We start from the raw sequence: 16,628 nt of genomic DNA, 5'->3' as shown, positions 1-16,628 counted from the left end.
TAAGGTTTCAGTGCCTGGGGTCTTTTGCCTAAATATAGCAAAAAAAAAAAAAAGTGCTAGGGGAAATCTAAATCAGAAGGAAACAAATGGCTTTTAATCTTTCCCTCTGTTTCAGAGTGAAGGATGCCGAGGAGGAAGAAGCCTGCAGAGGGCCTGGAGTCTCGAGGTCAGGATGAGGAGGAAGAGGAGGAAGAGAAGAAGAACTCAGCCAATGCCAGGAAGAAGCGCAGTTTTGTGGATGCATTTATTGTTATATCCGACAGTGATGGAGAGGTCAGTGATGGGTTGGGGTGCCCAGAGCCTGGGCTGGGCCCTGCTGCTGCAGGACAGTGCCAGAGCAGCCCTTGCTGTCGTGCTGGGGTCAGGCTTTGCACAGAGGGTCCTGTGCTGTTCCTTTTCTTACATATGAGATGAATTAAATCCTATTTGACTAGGAAATGAATGGTGTGCTTCATGAGGGTGAGTTATGAGTCTGGGATTTGATAACCAAATCCTCTCAGAACTGAATCTGAAATGTAATTTAAAAGTAACCTTTCCTCAATCCCTTTACAAATCTTTTTTTTCATAATTTTTGTTTGATTGATTTCCAGCTAAACCTTAGCAACATGATTCTGTATTATGTGCAAATAGATAAGAAAATGATTCAGAACTCAGGCTGTGAGTAGCTCAGAGACAGGCAGTGCCTGGTAAACTGATTCTGAATTACAGGAGCCTGAGTTTGTAACCCAGCTCCAAAGGATGTAAAGGTGAATGTGGTGTGGGAGTGCCTGGCTAAGGCATCAAGGCTCAGATCGCTGATCCCCAGCGTCAGCTTATGCACATCAGCATTACCCTCAAGATTGAAATGTCTGTGTTGGTTACACGGCATGAGCATGGGAACTCCTGCCTGGGGGAAACCCAGAGCCCTCAGAACCTGTGCCTGACTGAGTGAGGCTCACCAGAGGAAATTATTACAATCAGTTTTTTATGTGTGACTCGTACAGCTTTGCTCTGTCTTGCTGGTGATTGGGGATCCTAAGCTGCTTTTTGTAATTCCACCATTTTCAAAAGCATTTCAGTTCACTCTCAAGCTGTAGATCTTAAATCAGGTCCCTTTTGCTCCCACATCTGCAGTGTGCTGCTCTCCAATAAGGCGATTATCATGTGAGGAGGGGAAAATCACTAGAAATAAACAGTAAGAAGCTGTAGGGCAAACGATATTGGATGTTTTTTCTTCACATTGTCTGAGTTCTTTCCCATTGGGAAATTCCCTGAAAGAAATGGAACATATGGCAGTAATAGTTCAGTGGGGTTAAACCCTTAGCTCTGCAATATGCTAAGTTAACTTCAGATGTCTGCTGCATCACTGGCCTTTATTGTGAAACCTATAAGGAAAAAAGAAATCAGCAGCTATAAGAGCTGCTGCAGTACATAAAAGATCAGGACCTGTTATTGTCTGCAATTATTCATCTCAATGTGCACGTATCTGAAAAAGAGGAAACAAACGTCTCTTAAAACACATCTATAAAAAGGTTAGGCTCCCTCACTGTTCTCTAAGTTTGTCTATAAACAATAAATTCTGATGGCATAATCGGTCATATTACAGAAAAGGATATGCTCAGAGAGGCCGTTAAAGAGCCAATTAGGTTGTGTTTAAGTGACAACAGTTCAGTCAGTTGAATGAGTGGATTTATTCAGTTCACTCTCTTTCTGTGAGTCATCAGCTTCCAGATCCAGTGCCACAGTCTCTTGTCGTGTTGTTTTCTGCAAAATCAAACGCAATACTGATTTACTTGGGATCTCAAAAAAATAACTGTCTGCCTTCTGTAACTGTCTCAGTTCTTCTGTGTACATCAAGTTGAATTTCAATTTTGGACGTTGTAACTGTTGTTCTTGCACTGGTAAGACCTTGTTGTGTGTTCAAAAAGAGGTGTGGGAAGCTCAGATCAATAGCAATTTTAGAGAACAATATATTCTCAATTAATCTTGCATCTGTTAGGACATGGTTCCTTATGAATCAAAAGCTACAAGGACAATTTGGGCATCATTGATTCGATGGCTTTCTTCCTTGGCAGTCTCTTGGCAGGTATCTATAGAACAAGTCCCTAGTTCTGCTTCCAGACCAGCAGATCTTGTAGCAGCTGCACCTGGAAAGCCTCCAGCTTCTCACTTTTGATGATCTTTGGCAGACTGCCTCTCCCAGGAATTTTTCAGTCATACTGGATTATCAAGCTCATCCATGTTATTTTGCCAAGTTCCCTTTCTTTGCTCATGTCTATGCTGTGGCATCTGCAGAGCTGCATCAGAAAAAAGTTTTCTGGACGTGAGGCTTTCTGATATCTGCTATATATAATCCTGGATTCGGGGAACACTTCTCTTCTTTTGGAAAGGGTCAGACAAAATAAGAACAGTCTCTCTGGCTCTGTGGAATCCAGAGGAGATGACCTTCTTTGTGCAGACTGTGTCTCTGAAAATGCAGACATGCAGAATGAGTAGAGTGGTTCCCATCTCCCTTGGCTGTTTAATCCCACTGGGAATTGGTTGTCTGTGCCAGAAGATGGATGTTCATTCACAAACACACAATATTTCAAGTAGTGCCCAACAATGCTCTCTGAGCATGACCGTTCCTGGTCTCCTGAACCTCATGCTTGCATTGGGCTGTTGGTTTGACCCCTGAAGCCATGTCTGAATGATGATTGTTCCTCAGCACAGAGCCTGGCCAAGCATGAACTCTGAGCACAGCCCAAAAGTTGTGCTGACCTGTTAGACTGATCTGCAGCCTTTAGTGCAGTTGATCCTCACATGCTGCTGAACTGGTCTGGGACCTTTTGGAAGGGTCTTTTGCCAGGATAGATCCTTTGGGAGCTTTGAGAGTACCTGCCTGCACTTAGAAAGTTGGCATCAAGTCTCACAAGCTCTTTCTGCCAGATCCATCATCTCTGCCAGCCCTCAGGGAACATATGACAAGACTCCAGGGTGATGGTGCCATCTATTTCTGCATGGCCTGTCTTCCCTTCAGTGTGGAACATCCCTTTGCCTGAGTGTTCCTGTGTTTGGAGATGCTCACAGTCGGGGTAATCAGCAGCATGTGTTGGTGTTCCAGATCAGATTTTGGCTGTTTAGGCATTGGCTAATACCCAACCACTGCCCTGTTTCCATCATCTGTGACAGTGGACACTCACCTCAGGACCAGGCATGGCCTGAGGGAGATCTTGCTATGGAAAGGGTGGCACTGGAAATGTCACAGCCAGGATGGCAGTGCCCACCTGTCATAGTTGAATCCCATCCAGCAGCTAAGTACCAGGCAGCTGCTTGCTCACTCCCACCCCATGGCAAGGAAGAGAATCGTGGGGAAAAAAGTAAATCTCGTGGGTTGAGATAAGAACAGCTTAATAATTGAAACAAGATAAAATATAATAATACTATTAATAATCCTAATGATAATATCAAGAATAATTGTAATGAAAAGAAGGGAGAGAGGAACTGCTTTTCATCAGGAACTGTAGTGATAGGACAAGGAGGAATGGGTTCAGACTGAAAGGGGAGAAATTTAGGTTAGATATATGGAAGAAATTCCTCACTGTGAGGGTTGTGCAGCACTAGAAGAGGATGCCCAGAGAGGCTGTGGATGCCTCATCCCTGGCAGTGTTCAAGGCCAGGCAGTGAGCAACCCAGTCTTGTGGGAAGTGTGCAGGACAGGAGGGTTGGAATGAGATAATCTTTAAGGTTCCTTCCAACCCAAACCTTTCCATGATTCTCTGAGTAAAACCCAAAAGAAACCAGTGCCACAATGCAGTTGCTCACCACACACTGACCAGTGCCCACCCAGTCCCTGAGCAGCAGTCGGTGTCTCCCAGCCAATCCCCCCTGTTCATACTCTGGCCATGAGGTTCTGTGCTGTGGAATTTCCCTTTGCCCAGTTCCCCCAGCTCCTTGTGCACCTGCTCACTGTCAGAGCACAGGAAACTGAACAGTCCTTGATTTAGAGCAGGCACTGCCTGGCACCAAATAAACCATTGGTGTGCCATCAACATTAGTCTTGTACTAAATCCAAAACACAGCACTGCACCAGCTCTTGGAATAAAAATAACTTAATCCCAGGACACCACCTCACACCACTGACCATTGGAGCAAAGCAGAGCCACACAGGAGTTTGCTGCAGTGCCCTGCTGTCTCCGTGGGCTCTGCTGCTGCCAAGGGACCCAGTGCCTCCATCTCCCAGGGGAGAATGCAATGTGAGTTGGTTCTGGAGGAGGCTTCATGGCTCTGCTGAGCTCACTTGTTGAAAATCAGATTGATGTGAATCCAGGCTCCTCACAGCCCAGTAAAAGCCCTTTTTCCTACAGAGTCCTCTCTCCCTGTGTCAGGAACTGCATATCCTGGCATGAGCCCCGTTGTGTCTTGTTGTTCATCTCCACTTCCAGCAGGTTTGTTCTAATGAGCTGAAAGAGCAAAGCTGAAACAGATTCTGAACTGAAGTCAGAGACTAATAAAGTAGGGTGTGATATTAATTTCAGCAGCAGCCTTGGCAAGAGCCAAACATGGTAATTCCAACATCTAATTGGCTTTTAAAAATAAATTAGTCTGGTTTTCATCTGCATATTTCCCATGCAGGATGTGTGCTGTTTGGCTGTGCCCTATTGTTAGATGGTCCCAACTGCTGTTGAGCAGTAAAATTACCCAGACCTTTTGACTTTGCAGTCTGCACTGTTAGGGGTGGAGACATTCTGCTGTAGCCTTTTCTTCCCTGAGTCAGTAGAAGCTGATTTCTGTGGTTTATCATGTGGATTTGAGGGAGCAGGATGTGGGATTCTGGCTACTGGCTTCCATTTATGGGCTTTTAGAAATTACTGGAGCTGTATCTGTTTCTGCTGGCAGAATCAGGTTCTCTTAAGTATGTGCAAAAGCATTTTTAAAATGGGAATTTGATTTCCTGCTGTCTGGTGAAACCAAGCAGGTTACAAAAACAAGGAAGAATAATAGTGGCTGCCTTCCACTAAATGTGTGGAAGACTTTGGAAACCTGTCTATTTCTTCATCTGTGTACAATGCTGACAGTGAAATTGCTCATAAGAGAGCATCATAAATTAAAGTGCAGAGCCTGACACACAGGAAGAGAATTTGGGTTCCTTCTGGCCGTTCTGCCTTGAATTGACAGCAGAGGAGGAGGGGTGATCTCCTGTCTGGCACTGAGCAGAGGTGTGCAGTCCCTACCTTGCTTCCACTACAATAATTAGTTTCCCTTGGAAGATATGTGTATTGGAGATGACCTTGTAACTGAGAGTATTGGCTGCAGTTTGGGAATATTTTAATTGATTAAGATTATTTTTGGACTAGTGATCTTATTAGAAAGGCAGTTGGTTGAGAGGCCCCTTGAGTTCCTATTATCCTTGTAGATAGATGAGCGTTAAAAGGTTGGGTCAGGAGGAGCAGGCCCTGTTGTCTTCTCTGAATTTTCTTGGCCCCTTCTGTTTCTACCATCCCCGCCTGCATTTATGCAGAGCACTCTGGGGCCTGTGGGGCTCTCTCCCAGCAGAGGTACAAACAGCCATAAATCCTAATTAAAAGGTATGTTTTATTTTCTGAGTTTAAAACTAAAAAAGATTTGAGAATTCTTGGAATTGAGATGTGTGTATATATTTTGGCCCATCAGGATTAATTGGATTTGCTTCAGCGGTTCACTGTAGCGTGAACGCTGCTGAGCAATTTAAACATCCTTCTCGAATGTATGAGGTTCCTACAACAACGTGTCCTGCAATAATTTTGCTCCTGCCACTGATGTAAATGTTGAGATTGTTCAGGAGCAGCACAGGGAAGCGAGGCACGTACTTGGCTGTGCTGTGGGTGCGGGCAGTGTGTCCTGTGCTCTGCTCCCCTCAGGAGCCCTGGAGGTGCTGGAGCCCCACGTTGTGCCCTGGTGTGAGTTGTGAGTGTGTCTCTGTGCACAGAGCAGGCACTCCCAGCCATGCAAAGTTTGGTGTGCTCATAAATCACATCCGTGCCCTGCAAGAGAGCTGCAGATGAGAGTGTCAGGGTTGACCTTCCAGCAAGTGCAGGAGTGATGAGGGGAAGATTGATGCCTAGAGAGAAGAGCTGGGGATTTACAGAGCCTGTTAGGATTAAATTGCCCCTGCTTTAAGCTGGGCTGGGTTTGGCATTGTTAGGCAGGGTTTTGGGGGAGGGCAGGAGAGCTATTGCTGAACCTCCTCCAGTGTATAATACTAGTGCAGTCCTGGTGTTATCCCACGGGCTGTTCCCCATCCCCTGAGGTGGGAGCAGCCCACGAGGTCAGCATGGAGCTGTTGCTGCAGACCAAGGCAGGGCAGTTTGGGGTGGGACATCCCATGGTTTATGGAAAGCTGTGGAGAGGGGCACTATGCCAGGAAGAGAGAGGATTTCACCTCCTGAGCAGGAGCTTGGGATCCATCTCCTAGGAAGAGAGACTCTGTATGTGAAGCAACCTTTTGGAGACACAGTGGCAGATCTTGGAAAGGGGGTGCCTAAACCAGTCTGTGTGGGGAAGAGAAGAAATCACTCACAGAATAAAACCCTTAGGCACAAGCATGAGTGTGTGTGGGCTTGCCAAGCATGATTGCTGCTGTGTTGTGAGGTGATTCTTAAGTCAGTGGAAGTGAGGAATGGTGTAGGTATTAGGGCATGCAAAAGCTGTAATGTATTAAGGTTTCAGGAAACCACCTAATAGTATGTCTTGCAAAATCTTAGTTAGATAAATAATTTAATTTGGTCTAGATAGCAGCATTCCTGGATTGAAATGCTGCTAAAAGACTGTCAGCAAGAGCTGCTGATGAACAAAGGAGAGGCTCATCTGGGGGAGATGTAAAGCTGAGGCCAAGAGGATCAATATTAGGTCTGTGTGTCTTTTAACATCCTCATTAATGATCTGTAAGAGGGAGCAAGTGGTGTATATAGATTAATAAAATCTACAGATAACACTAAAGCCAGAGATGTCTTCAACAAAACTCAGCACACAGATGCAGTCTGAAAGACTTCACAGGTTCAGAAACATGGGCAAAGGACAAAAGAAATGGATGACACTCAAAAATAATCACTACATCTGTTTGTGTTAAAGTAGCCCAAGCCATGTGCCCCTCCCTGAACCCTTCTCTTGGCACAGGAGGTGGAGTGAGGCACAAGCATGTGGCCCATGTGTCTCCTGGGCAGCAAAACTCAATGTAGCTGCAGAGGAAGCAGTGCAGAGCCCATCCTGGCCAAGCATGGGTCTCTGCCTGAAACATTGGATTTGATTCTAATCCTACCTGATTTAGAGACACAAATTGGAAGGGGTCCAGTGCCAGCCTTGGGTAATGTGTGTGCCCTTGCCTAAGCCATTAGGACAGCAACTTGCAGAAATGTGTGTCATTTAAGCCTGTGCCCATTTGTGCTGCAATCCTTGTGCTTAAAGCAGCACACATTTAAGTTGTTCGTGGGAGTATTGTTCCAGGGAGCCTCGAGACAACAAGTTTCTCAAGTATTCAAATTTCAAAAATGAAAAACTTTTGGCAATACTGCCCAAAGAAGATGTGGATGCCCCTCAAAGTGTTCAAGGCCAGGTTGGATTGGGCTCTGAGCACCCTGATCTCGTGGAAGGTGCCCTTGCCCATGGCCGAATTGAAATTAGATAATCTTTAAAGTCTCTTCCAACTCAAACCATTCTTTGATTCTATAAATACAATGAGAGAATAGCATGAGGAAGAAATACAGCTGGCCCTCCTGCCCTCAGGCTGCATTGGTGTGGGTCTCCAAAAGTGGCCAGGGCTTCTGGTTTGGACCACCTAAGATTGTCTGGGCATAGTACTAGAGGCTGCATTGCAGGAAACAGCCCTGGCTTGCAGGTGTGTGATGCTCAGTTATAAAAAGGTTCTGTTTTTGTCTTTTGAGTGCTTACAAATATCAATGTTTTAGCAAGGCCAAACAAATTCTCTGTAAAATCATGGGTAGCAGGTGCAGTGCATGGTGGTGACTGGCATGAAGTCTATTGTCTCTCCTACTTCTCTGTTTATGTCAGTCTGTAACTCTTTTTGCTCGTTATGCTTATCACACAGCTTTTAATAGTTACAGAATGTGTTTGAATTACGTTTGAAATTCAAATTTCACTCAAATAGACGCTTGTTCTTGAACCAGTGTTTGTGTCTGAGTAGTTTGGGGGAGGGGGCTGGTAGTATTTCTTACATATTGCATGCACTCACCATGTTCTTTTCCATTGCAGCAGGAGTCAAAGGAAGAGAGTGGCTTGCAAAAGAAGAGAACAAAGCAGCTGGATCGAACAAAGTTTGCTGCTAAAAGAAAAATTGCACGTACGTCTCGACTGTGGGGCTGGGGAAGTTGTCTGGTGCTGAGCAGCTTCTGCTCTTTGTGTAAGAGATTATTTCCCTTGCAGAAAGGCTGTGACATGGCTGGGGATGCAGAAAAGACCCTTCACAGGGCTAAATTTTGCACTTCCAAAATCAGTGTGCGAGGGTGTTGGTACCTCACCGGGTTCAAAGCTGTCTGAGGCTGATGTGAAAGCGCCGTCAGTCACAAACTGCTTTCCTGTCCAGGCCCCTCTGCTCCTGTCTGTCCCTGAAACATCACCATGCTCTGACCCGACAGCTGCCGCTCAGGAAGGATCTGAGTCGCAGCTGACAGTTCTCTGAAATCATCAGCTCACAGTGTGGGGGCAGCCAGAGCACCAGCAGCGCTGGGCATCATAAGGAAGGGTGTTAAGGGATTTGGTTGATGTAATTTTGCTGTTACATAAAGTGTTGGTGCACCCTTGTCACAGTGCTGTGTGCAGTGCTGGCCTCTGCATAGCAAGGACACAGTGGTGCATCCAGAGAAGGGCAGCCCAAGTCATGGAGGGGTAGAAAAGCTGCCTGGTGAAGAGAGTCTGGGAAGATTGGGGCTGCTTTGTTAGGAGAGAATGGTAGGATCAAAGTTCCCATTGGGAAGGCAACGCCTCAGCTGAGCTCAGAGCTGTTGTTTACCAGCTCCTGGGGTGTATCAGTGGAAACAGCAAAAAATAGATGGGTTTAAAATGGGTGAAGGACACTCATGCTTCACACAGCATGGGGTGAACTCCTGGAAGTTTGTGTCACAGGAGGTTATGGAGAGGTCAGCATCAACAGCTTTAATAAGGGATTAAATGCATTCATGAACAATAAATCTGTGAACAGATGCTAAAGGCTGGGATGTTCCTGCTCATATTCTGATGTACAGGCAGAAGGGCCCACTGAGCATGGCCACCATACCTCTGCTCCCTGTACTGCCCCACATATTACAGCAGCCAGGCCCCAGAGGGTCCCCACTCATGATCCTGTGCTCTGTGAGGCAGTGGTCCATCCAGCACATAAAATTCAGGACTTTTTTAGAATGGGAAGGATGTTGCCTCCTGCAAAACCCAAAGCAATCACTGAACAAAATGGAGCACGCCAGTGCTCCGCAAGCAGCGGCAGTTGGGCTTGTCAGTCCTCACAGGGCTTGTGTGAATTAAATTGTTTTTAATAGAGGCCTAAGGCCATAGCACAGAACAGCCCAGCTCTTTGTAGGAGCTGCAACCCACTGTGCATGTCAGTGTTGAGCAAGTAAGATAGCAAAGTCAGAGATGGGAAAAGAGTTCTTTTTCTCATTCTTCTTTTTCTCCCAAAGGAAACAGAGCACCAAATTAAAGCTGAAACCCCCCCTTGGAGATGCCACTAAAATGTGACCAAGCATATGGTGCTAAGAGCAGGGATCTGCTGAAGTTGGATGTCCTCGTTGCATCATTGAGCATGTAGGGTTTCAGGAGCTGGTGCTGTGCAAAAGGTGTTCAGTGTGCTCCAGAAAATCCACAGGAGACAGGGCCGGCTCTCCAGACGTTGTGTAAAAAAAGGAGTTTTGCTGTGTTTCTAGATGTTGAAATTATTAATAATAGTTTTTCTTTTCCTGGGGCACAAGCTGTCTTTTTTTGTTGCTTAGTGTGCTTGTCTGAGTTTTGGGGTGCTTGGCACCACACAGTCGGCGAGCAGGGGCTTATTTAAGCACGTGTGATGGTGGGGCTGTTCTCATTTGTGGGAAGCTATAATTAGACTTTTGGTGTTTGCTTTTAGGCAAATTAAGACTTGAAGTAGTAATTATTTTTCCCAGTGTCTTTAAATAAATTCTTTGAATTGCGAGGCAAATTGGTCTTTTGTAAAGATTGGGTGCTTCTGGGTAGAGCAAGTTCTTTCTCCTCAAAACTGGAAAATTTCAGATATTGGCAGGCACTCGTTATAAAGCGTATCCTCCCTTTTTTGCTTTGTTGTGGTTTTATTCATTTTAACCTAGAGCCATAACTAAAATATATCTGTGACGTTTCATCCTGACAGGATAAATGGAAATACAAAACCTAAAGAAGTCTCTCTCTATTTCCAGAGGAAGTCAGTGCTTTAAAGCACATTTGAATGTTTTTACTGTAATTGCGCTTTGGATATGTAAAAATACTGAGATCCCGCATTTCTGTTATTTTTGAGTAAATCTCTTATTAGTAAGTGTTATAACTACAACTAGTGGGGTTTTGCATCTAATTCACTTTGCAAATGTCAAAATGGAACATAAATCGCTTTGCAAATTGCCGTATTAGCATTTAAAAAGGCTCTGAAACGGTTTAATTTGTTTAGGGCTGCAGTATCTTAAAAACAGTTTCTCTCTGACCCCTCCTTGCCATCTGCGGGTCTCCTGGATGCCCCGGTCCCCAGAGGGGCGCTGGGATTTCCTGCCGCGCTGGGATGGACCTGTGACACGAGAGGATTTTGGAGTGTGAGATTCCCAGTGCCGGTGCTTCCCCCGGGATGGGCTCCTGCAAGGCAGGCGAGTGATGAGTGTGAGCTGAGCATCGCTCCAGATGGAGAGGGCTCGTTTCTCCTGGGATCTGTGGAGCCCCCACCACACGCTCTGAGCTCTCTCCCCAGCTCTGTTTGCACACAGTGGTCGGGGGCTAACGCAGCACTCTGGGTTTCTAATCATCATAAATTATGACGGCTGCAATCAGCATCAAGTTTAATAAAACACACGGTGCTGAGAAGTGATCAGTCCTGGAGCATGAAATACTGTCAGCTTCACTTAAAGCAGGTCAGGTCTGCTGGAAGGCACGAGCAGAGCTGCTCTTTGCTCTCCCCACAGTAATGCCAGGTGGATTTTAAACTCGAGTTTTCCCCATCTCCAGAGCACCTACTCAACTGGAACGTGCACTAAGCGCATCTTGTTTGTCACTGGTTTCTTTGCCAGAGGCAGCATTTGTCTGGCACATTCCCTGTCCCCAGAGGGGAAATTGCTGTGCCAGGGAGGGAGAAGAAAACAAAATGTACAGCAGTAACTCGCCAAAAAATGTTTCTTTTTATTAAGCTTCATGGATGTTGATAGCCTGAACTGGCAAATGTTCAGGCCCCTGTTGAAGCACGTGGAAAGTCGTGTGTTGCAGGGTGCTGATCATGTGCACGAGTTTTCCTGCACATGTCTGAGTTTACAGGTTCTAGCCTGGTTGCTGCCATGGTTTAGGTAGGAAAACAAATCAGCACACACTTTCTGAATGCTCAGAAGGTGTTTGGTGTTATGGGAATAAAAAAGACTGTAGGTAGCACTAAGGGCTATGGTCTGGATGACACGGTGGTGATTGGTCAAAGGTTGGACTCAATCTCAGTGGTGTTTTCCAACCTAATTGACTCTGTGATATGCTGTTTAATGCTGCTGTTCTTGGGGCTGGGAGCTTTCTCCATACGCTGGACTGTGCTTTCCATTAAAGAATGGTTGTTTTTTTTTTTTTTTTTGCCCTGGTCCCTCCTGGCTGTAACATCATTGAGTGACTTTGTCCAAGGACAAAAGATCCCCACGAGCCCTGAAAGCGCTGCAGTCTGCTTTCCCTTCAACCCCTTTCCTAATTTTCAAATAAATTACCCCCCCCACCCCACCCCAAACCAACAACCTGAAGCTATGTGCTGTTGTAGTAGGACACATAAAGGAATCTGAAGGTAATCAGTCCAAAAACGCTTCAGACCCTGCTTGGGTGGGGGAGCAGGAGGCTGCCACCATCCAGGAGCTGGGGGAAGGGCAGAGCTGTGCTCTGTGGATGCTCCTGCTTGCAGCAGTGCTGTCATGGACAGGCTGCAGCACGGCCAGAGCGCGGCTGCACTGCTGTGTTGGGGAGAGCATGGGATGGAAAATGGGAGCCTGCAACTTGTGAATGCAGCTTTATCCAGGGAAATGCCTGTCTCTGGAGCTGGCTGCAGTGAGGGCATGTTGTGTGCCTGGGCAGCCTCCCTGTTCAAATGGCATGTCTTAAAGATGTTGTAGCCGTCGGAGAGCGCGAGCCTTTGGTTCATGCATGAGATGGCGCGTGCAGGATTCTGCCTGGAGGAGGGAGCGGGTTCTGAAGGAAATCTGTCAATTTGTTTCAAGTGAGAAGATGTATTTTTTCAGCTCCTGAGAGTGCTGTTGAGTTGTTTTTCAAGCTGCACTCCATTCTGCAGGCATTGTATATTTTAAACAGAGTGAAAGTGTTGGATTGAATCTCAGTAAATAAGTGTTTTCCAAAGTAACTAACTGCTTTGTTTCTACATAGCCAGTCTAGACTTTTGGTTTGATTGGAGTGAGGAATATTTCAGGAATAAATTTTCTGCTGAAATAGCAGTTACAACTGTAGGAAACCTGTTTCCCATGCATGACTGACTTAGTGATGCAGTAGAGTGGTGATGTGAGCAGAAGGGGGTTGTATGCATGTGAAATATCCTCTATAATACCATCAAGCAAGTAACATTATCCTCCATAGAGCTTTCCACCTGAGGCTCGGGTGAAAAACATGTAGCTCTTTTTCTCTTGATAGGTCTCCTGTGGTATTGCAGGTATCTGTGTCAGAAGACAATGAGGTGTGCTGCTCAGTTAGTAAAAAAGTATCTTAAAGATGTGTTGTTTATCCTGCTTTGCTGCTGAGCCTAGCCAATACAAAAATGAGCACACTTCAGAAATCTGTCCTTTTCCTCTCTCCTTGAACATGCATTCTGCAGCTGCAGTGTGTGTTGTTTGATGGCAAATAAAATGTCATGTTGCAGTTAATATACTCGGGGAATGGGAGCTTAGATTGCTGTAGAAACCTGAGGTGAAGTTCCTGACCTGAGTTACCTTTCTCATTTAGTGTTGCCTGCTCCAGTTTTGTTGACACCTTTCCAGGACAGCTGAGGTTTAGATGATTTTCTCTGCATTCCTCCTGGGAAGGTGGGGCTCTCACCCATTTCTCCCTACATGCTGGATGTTCACTGAGTGTTTACATACACCTGCAGCTGTGACTTGACATTATCCTGTTTCTTCTGCTGTAGAGATGACTGAAGAGGAACAATTTGCACTGGCCCTGAAAATGAGTGAGCAAGAGGCTAGACAAGTGAACTGTCAGGAAGAGGAAGAGGAGGAGCTCTTGAGGAAGGCCATTGCTGAGAGCCTTAGTGTAAGTGCACTTCTGTGAAGAGGCTCACTAGGGTTCTTAGCAACATTGCTGTCTCTGCTTGCTTTACCATGCTGCAAAAGAAAGTTTTACTGGGGGACATAGATATTCCCAGCACAAACTGGAATGACGGCAGCTGCAGAGTTGCTTTATACTGTTCCTCGTGAGAGGAACATGAAGTCTAACCCCAGCTGTCCCTGTTTTGGGGTACTGAGTTCTGATTTGGGATAGGGGGATCTGCAGTCCAGTGTGCTGGGGTAGCCCTTGGTTGTGCTGTGCTGATAGGGAACACATCTGTAGGAGAGTGAACCTTTTGTTTTTCAGAGCTGTCAGCCCTCAGACTCATCGACTGCATCTCCTCATCTGTCAGTGGAAGCACTGGATTCACAGGGCCCAAGCCAGCCTGCTGAGAGAGAAGGCTCTGAGCTCCTGGGAGACCTGGCATTCTGCCCTGACACCCCTCCCTCTGACTGCAGCTCCCACTCACAGAGCTCCAGAGCTGATGGGAATGGACAGATGGATGTCGCCCGGAGCCCCTTGGTAGTGTTGAGGAGGTTGAGCCAGGAAATCGTTGAAAGCTCACTAGTATCCAGCATAATCGTGTCTCCGGGGAAGGGCCAGCCTGTGACAAGGTCAAGTGAAAAGTCTTCCTCACCAGCAGAAAGTGATTCCAGTAACATGTTACCCAGCACTCTGGGAGGGGACTTCATGTCTTTGAGTCCCACCTTTGGCAAGGTGTCTTCAGGAGGCTCCTGGCGACTCACACCTCGGAGACTGTTCAGCAGCCCCTCCAGCTCTTCTGAAGCAGCAGGCCATGAACCAAAAGAGCAGCTCCTGCCATGCACTGGCCATTCTGCAGGAGAAGCTGGTGCTGGGAGCTCAGCCACTCCACTCTGGAAGAGTAGGACCACAGAACAGTGTGACAGCCCCAGGAGGAGTGTTGGAGGAGCAGGTACCAAACACAGCTCACAGCCTGGGCACACTGCCAAGGTCTGTGTTTCCACAGAGCAAGCAGAGCAGAGTGAGGGGTCTGGCAGTACCCCAGATCTTTCCATGCTGACTGTGGAGGAAAAGCACAAACAGGAGGAGGCAAGAAACACAGTGCACTATTACTGGGGCATCCCCTTCTGCCCCAAAGGGGTGGACCCCAACCAGTACACCAAAGTCATCTTGTGTCAGCTGGAGGTTTACCAGAAGAGCCTGAAGCAGGCTCAGAGGCAGCTGTTGCATAAGAAGGAGTTTGGTAACCCGGTTGTGCCCAGTCCTTCCTTAAGCCAAAACGAGCTTGGGAAAGGAGAAGAGATAGGCAGGGAGAATGGGGTTGCTGATGGTACAGAAGATGGAGACACAGAAGGACAAGAGTCTGAAAACATCACCTGGCTCCACCCTTCAAAGAGGAGGGAGGCAGAGATTCCAGGGCACAGCATGGAAGAAGAGAAGAACTCCACTTCTGATGATGAACCGACCACCAGCTACTGCCAGGTAAGAGCTTTGTCACTGAGCAGAGGTTGAGCAGCCATGCCCTTCTGTCCTTTTTATGGTTCAGTCCCTTCTGCAAAGCAGGCACTGCTATTTAATGCCCCTCTTAAATTTAGGGACTTCCTTCCCCAGCCACACAGGTTGTGTGGAAAGGAGAGAAGTGTACAGGCTGACACCCAGTTCTCACAAGACAGGGGCCTTTGAGCAGCGTGGCAGTCATCATTAATGCTGCAGAAAGCAACACATCCAGCTGATCCTTCTTTGAAAGGTGCAGCCTGGCAGTGTGCCAAGGCAGAGGACACAGAGGTGATGCTGACCACCACCAGCTCTGGTTTATAAACCTGTGGCTGTGTGGGGAGCTTTTGGTTTCCCTTTGCAGACAGATGTGGGTTTGTCCTTGCAGCACAGCCTTTCTTGTTTGCTCCTCCATGCTTATCTGCATCCATAAGTGCTTCACTTTGGAAGTGCTCTTCTCCCTCGTGGCTGGGAGAGGCTCTGTGTGGTCACAGGCATCTTCTGCCTGCCCTGGTGATCTGTCAGCACGGTGGTGCTCCCTGTCCTTGTGCTGGTGTTGGGCACCAGGCTCGGGTGTGTTAGACACTAGGTGTCAGCCTCTGTCTCTGTCAGGGCTCTCCTGCTGGAGCGGAAGGCAGCTTTCTGTCACTGCTAAGTTTAAACAGATTGCTAGTCAGATGAAGTATTTATTACTGCTGTATTTTAGGTTTGTGTCAGCCTTTTCCAACCCTCATTTTTCATAATGACTTCACTCCCGGATCATTGTATAACTTTATCTTCTCTATGACTGAAGCCTTGGCTCTGTTGTTCCTGTTTTCAAGTGTATTTGATCATTTACCCTGGTGTTAGAAAGATACTTAACTTGTTTTGTGATATTTATATTCTGTCTTGTAATATTGAACACTTAGGAAAAACGTCATGTCTGCATTTTCTGGTTGCAGAAAAAGAGCAGAGCAGCCTGTGCTGAGATGTGACTTTTCATGACAGTGCTTTGGCTCGGGTTTAGCAGATGGAGATTTAAACAAGCCTTAGAGGTGATCTGCAGAGGAAAGGAACTGACTTGTGCCCTTTTTCATTTCCTCAGGATAGATACAAAAGACCTGAGAGGTTCTTAAAGCAAACTGCACTTTTTTTCTGTAGCTTTTCCTCTGGAAATGAAGGTGTCATTATGCTGGAAGATTGGGGTGACTAGAGGTCTTTGGATGTGTACTCTAAAGCCTTGGGAAGCTACAGCAGCTGGGAAGGGCATGAACTTTTAATCAGTACTGAAAATTGTGTGGTATTTTTTAAAATATTATCTGTTTAATGCTAATACCTAATTAATTCTTGGGGAGAAAAGAGGTTTTAGTGGTGCTGAGTGGTAACTTGTAACCTACTCCTCTTGACCATGGGAGCTGTCTCAGAGCCACAGCCCAGAGATGTAGCCTTTCTGATATTTTCAAGGTGCAAAAATAAAGGAGGGGGAGCAGATTTTACAATTTCAACCATAGCCTAAAATTTGCCAGTCTTTTATTTACACGAGAGAAAATATTTTCTAAATGCCTTTTCATCTGCTTTATCACACCCAGCATGAGAGGCAGCTCCTTTCTCTCGCCTCTCTGTGCAGTCGCACACTGAGGCCAGAGCAGGTGATTTACTTGCAAAATCAATATGTTTGATGTTTGCTTGTGCCTTGTCTCCATTTTTTTTTCCCTCTATCAAATACAATTCCA

General features: G+C 46.4%; 1 protein-coding gene across 4 annotated transcripts in view; it reads left to right on the top strand.

The window, feature by feature from the left end:
- UIMC1 (ubiquitin interaction motif containing 1) overlaps window positions 1-16,628 on the top strand; it is a 39,433-nt gene that overhangs the window by 4,238 nt on the left and 18,567 nt on the right. For 3 of the 4 annotated variants that reach the window (XM_058815344.1, XM_058815345.1, XM_058815347.1), the window contains 4 exons: window positions 116-273; window positions 8,206-8,293; window positions 13,301-13,425; window positions 13,747-14,904. In XM_058815344.1, coding sequence (XP_058671327.1) covers window positions 124-273; window positions 8,206-8,293; window positions 13,301-13,425; window positions 13,747-14,904 — 1,521 coding nt within the window. In that variant the 5' untranslated portion in view covers window positions 116-123. The remainder of the gene's footprint in view (window positions 1-115; window positions 274-8,205; window positions 8,294-13,300; window positions 13,426-13,746; window positions 14,905-16,628) is intronic. The other variant, XM_058815346.1, reaches the window with a different exon arrangement.

The sequence above is a fragment of the Ammospiza caudacuta genome, chromosome 16 (assembly GCF_027887145.1).
Source record: "Ammospiza caudacuta isolate bAmmCau1 chromosome 16, bAmmCau1.pri, whole genome shotgun sequence".
NCBI lineage: Eukaryota > Metazoa > Chordata > Aves > Passeriformes > Passerellidae > Ammospiza > Ammospiza caudacuta.
Note: the sequence above shows the minus strand (reverse complement) of the source record. Positions and strands in the feature narration are given on the sequence as shown.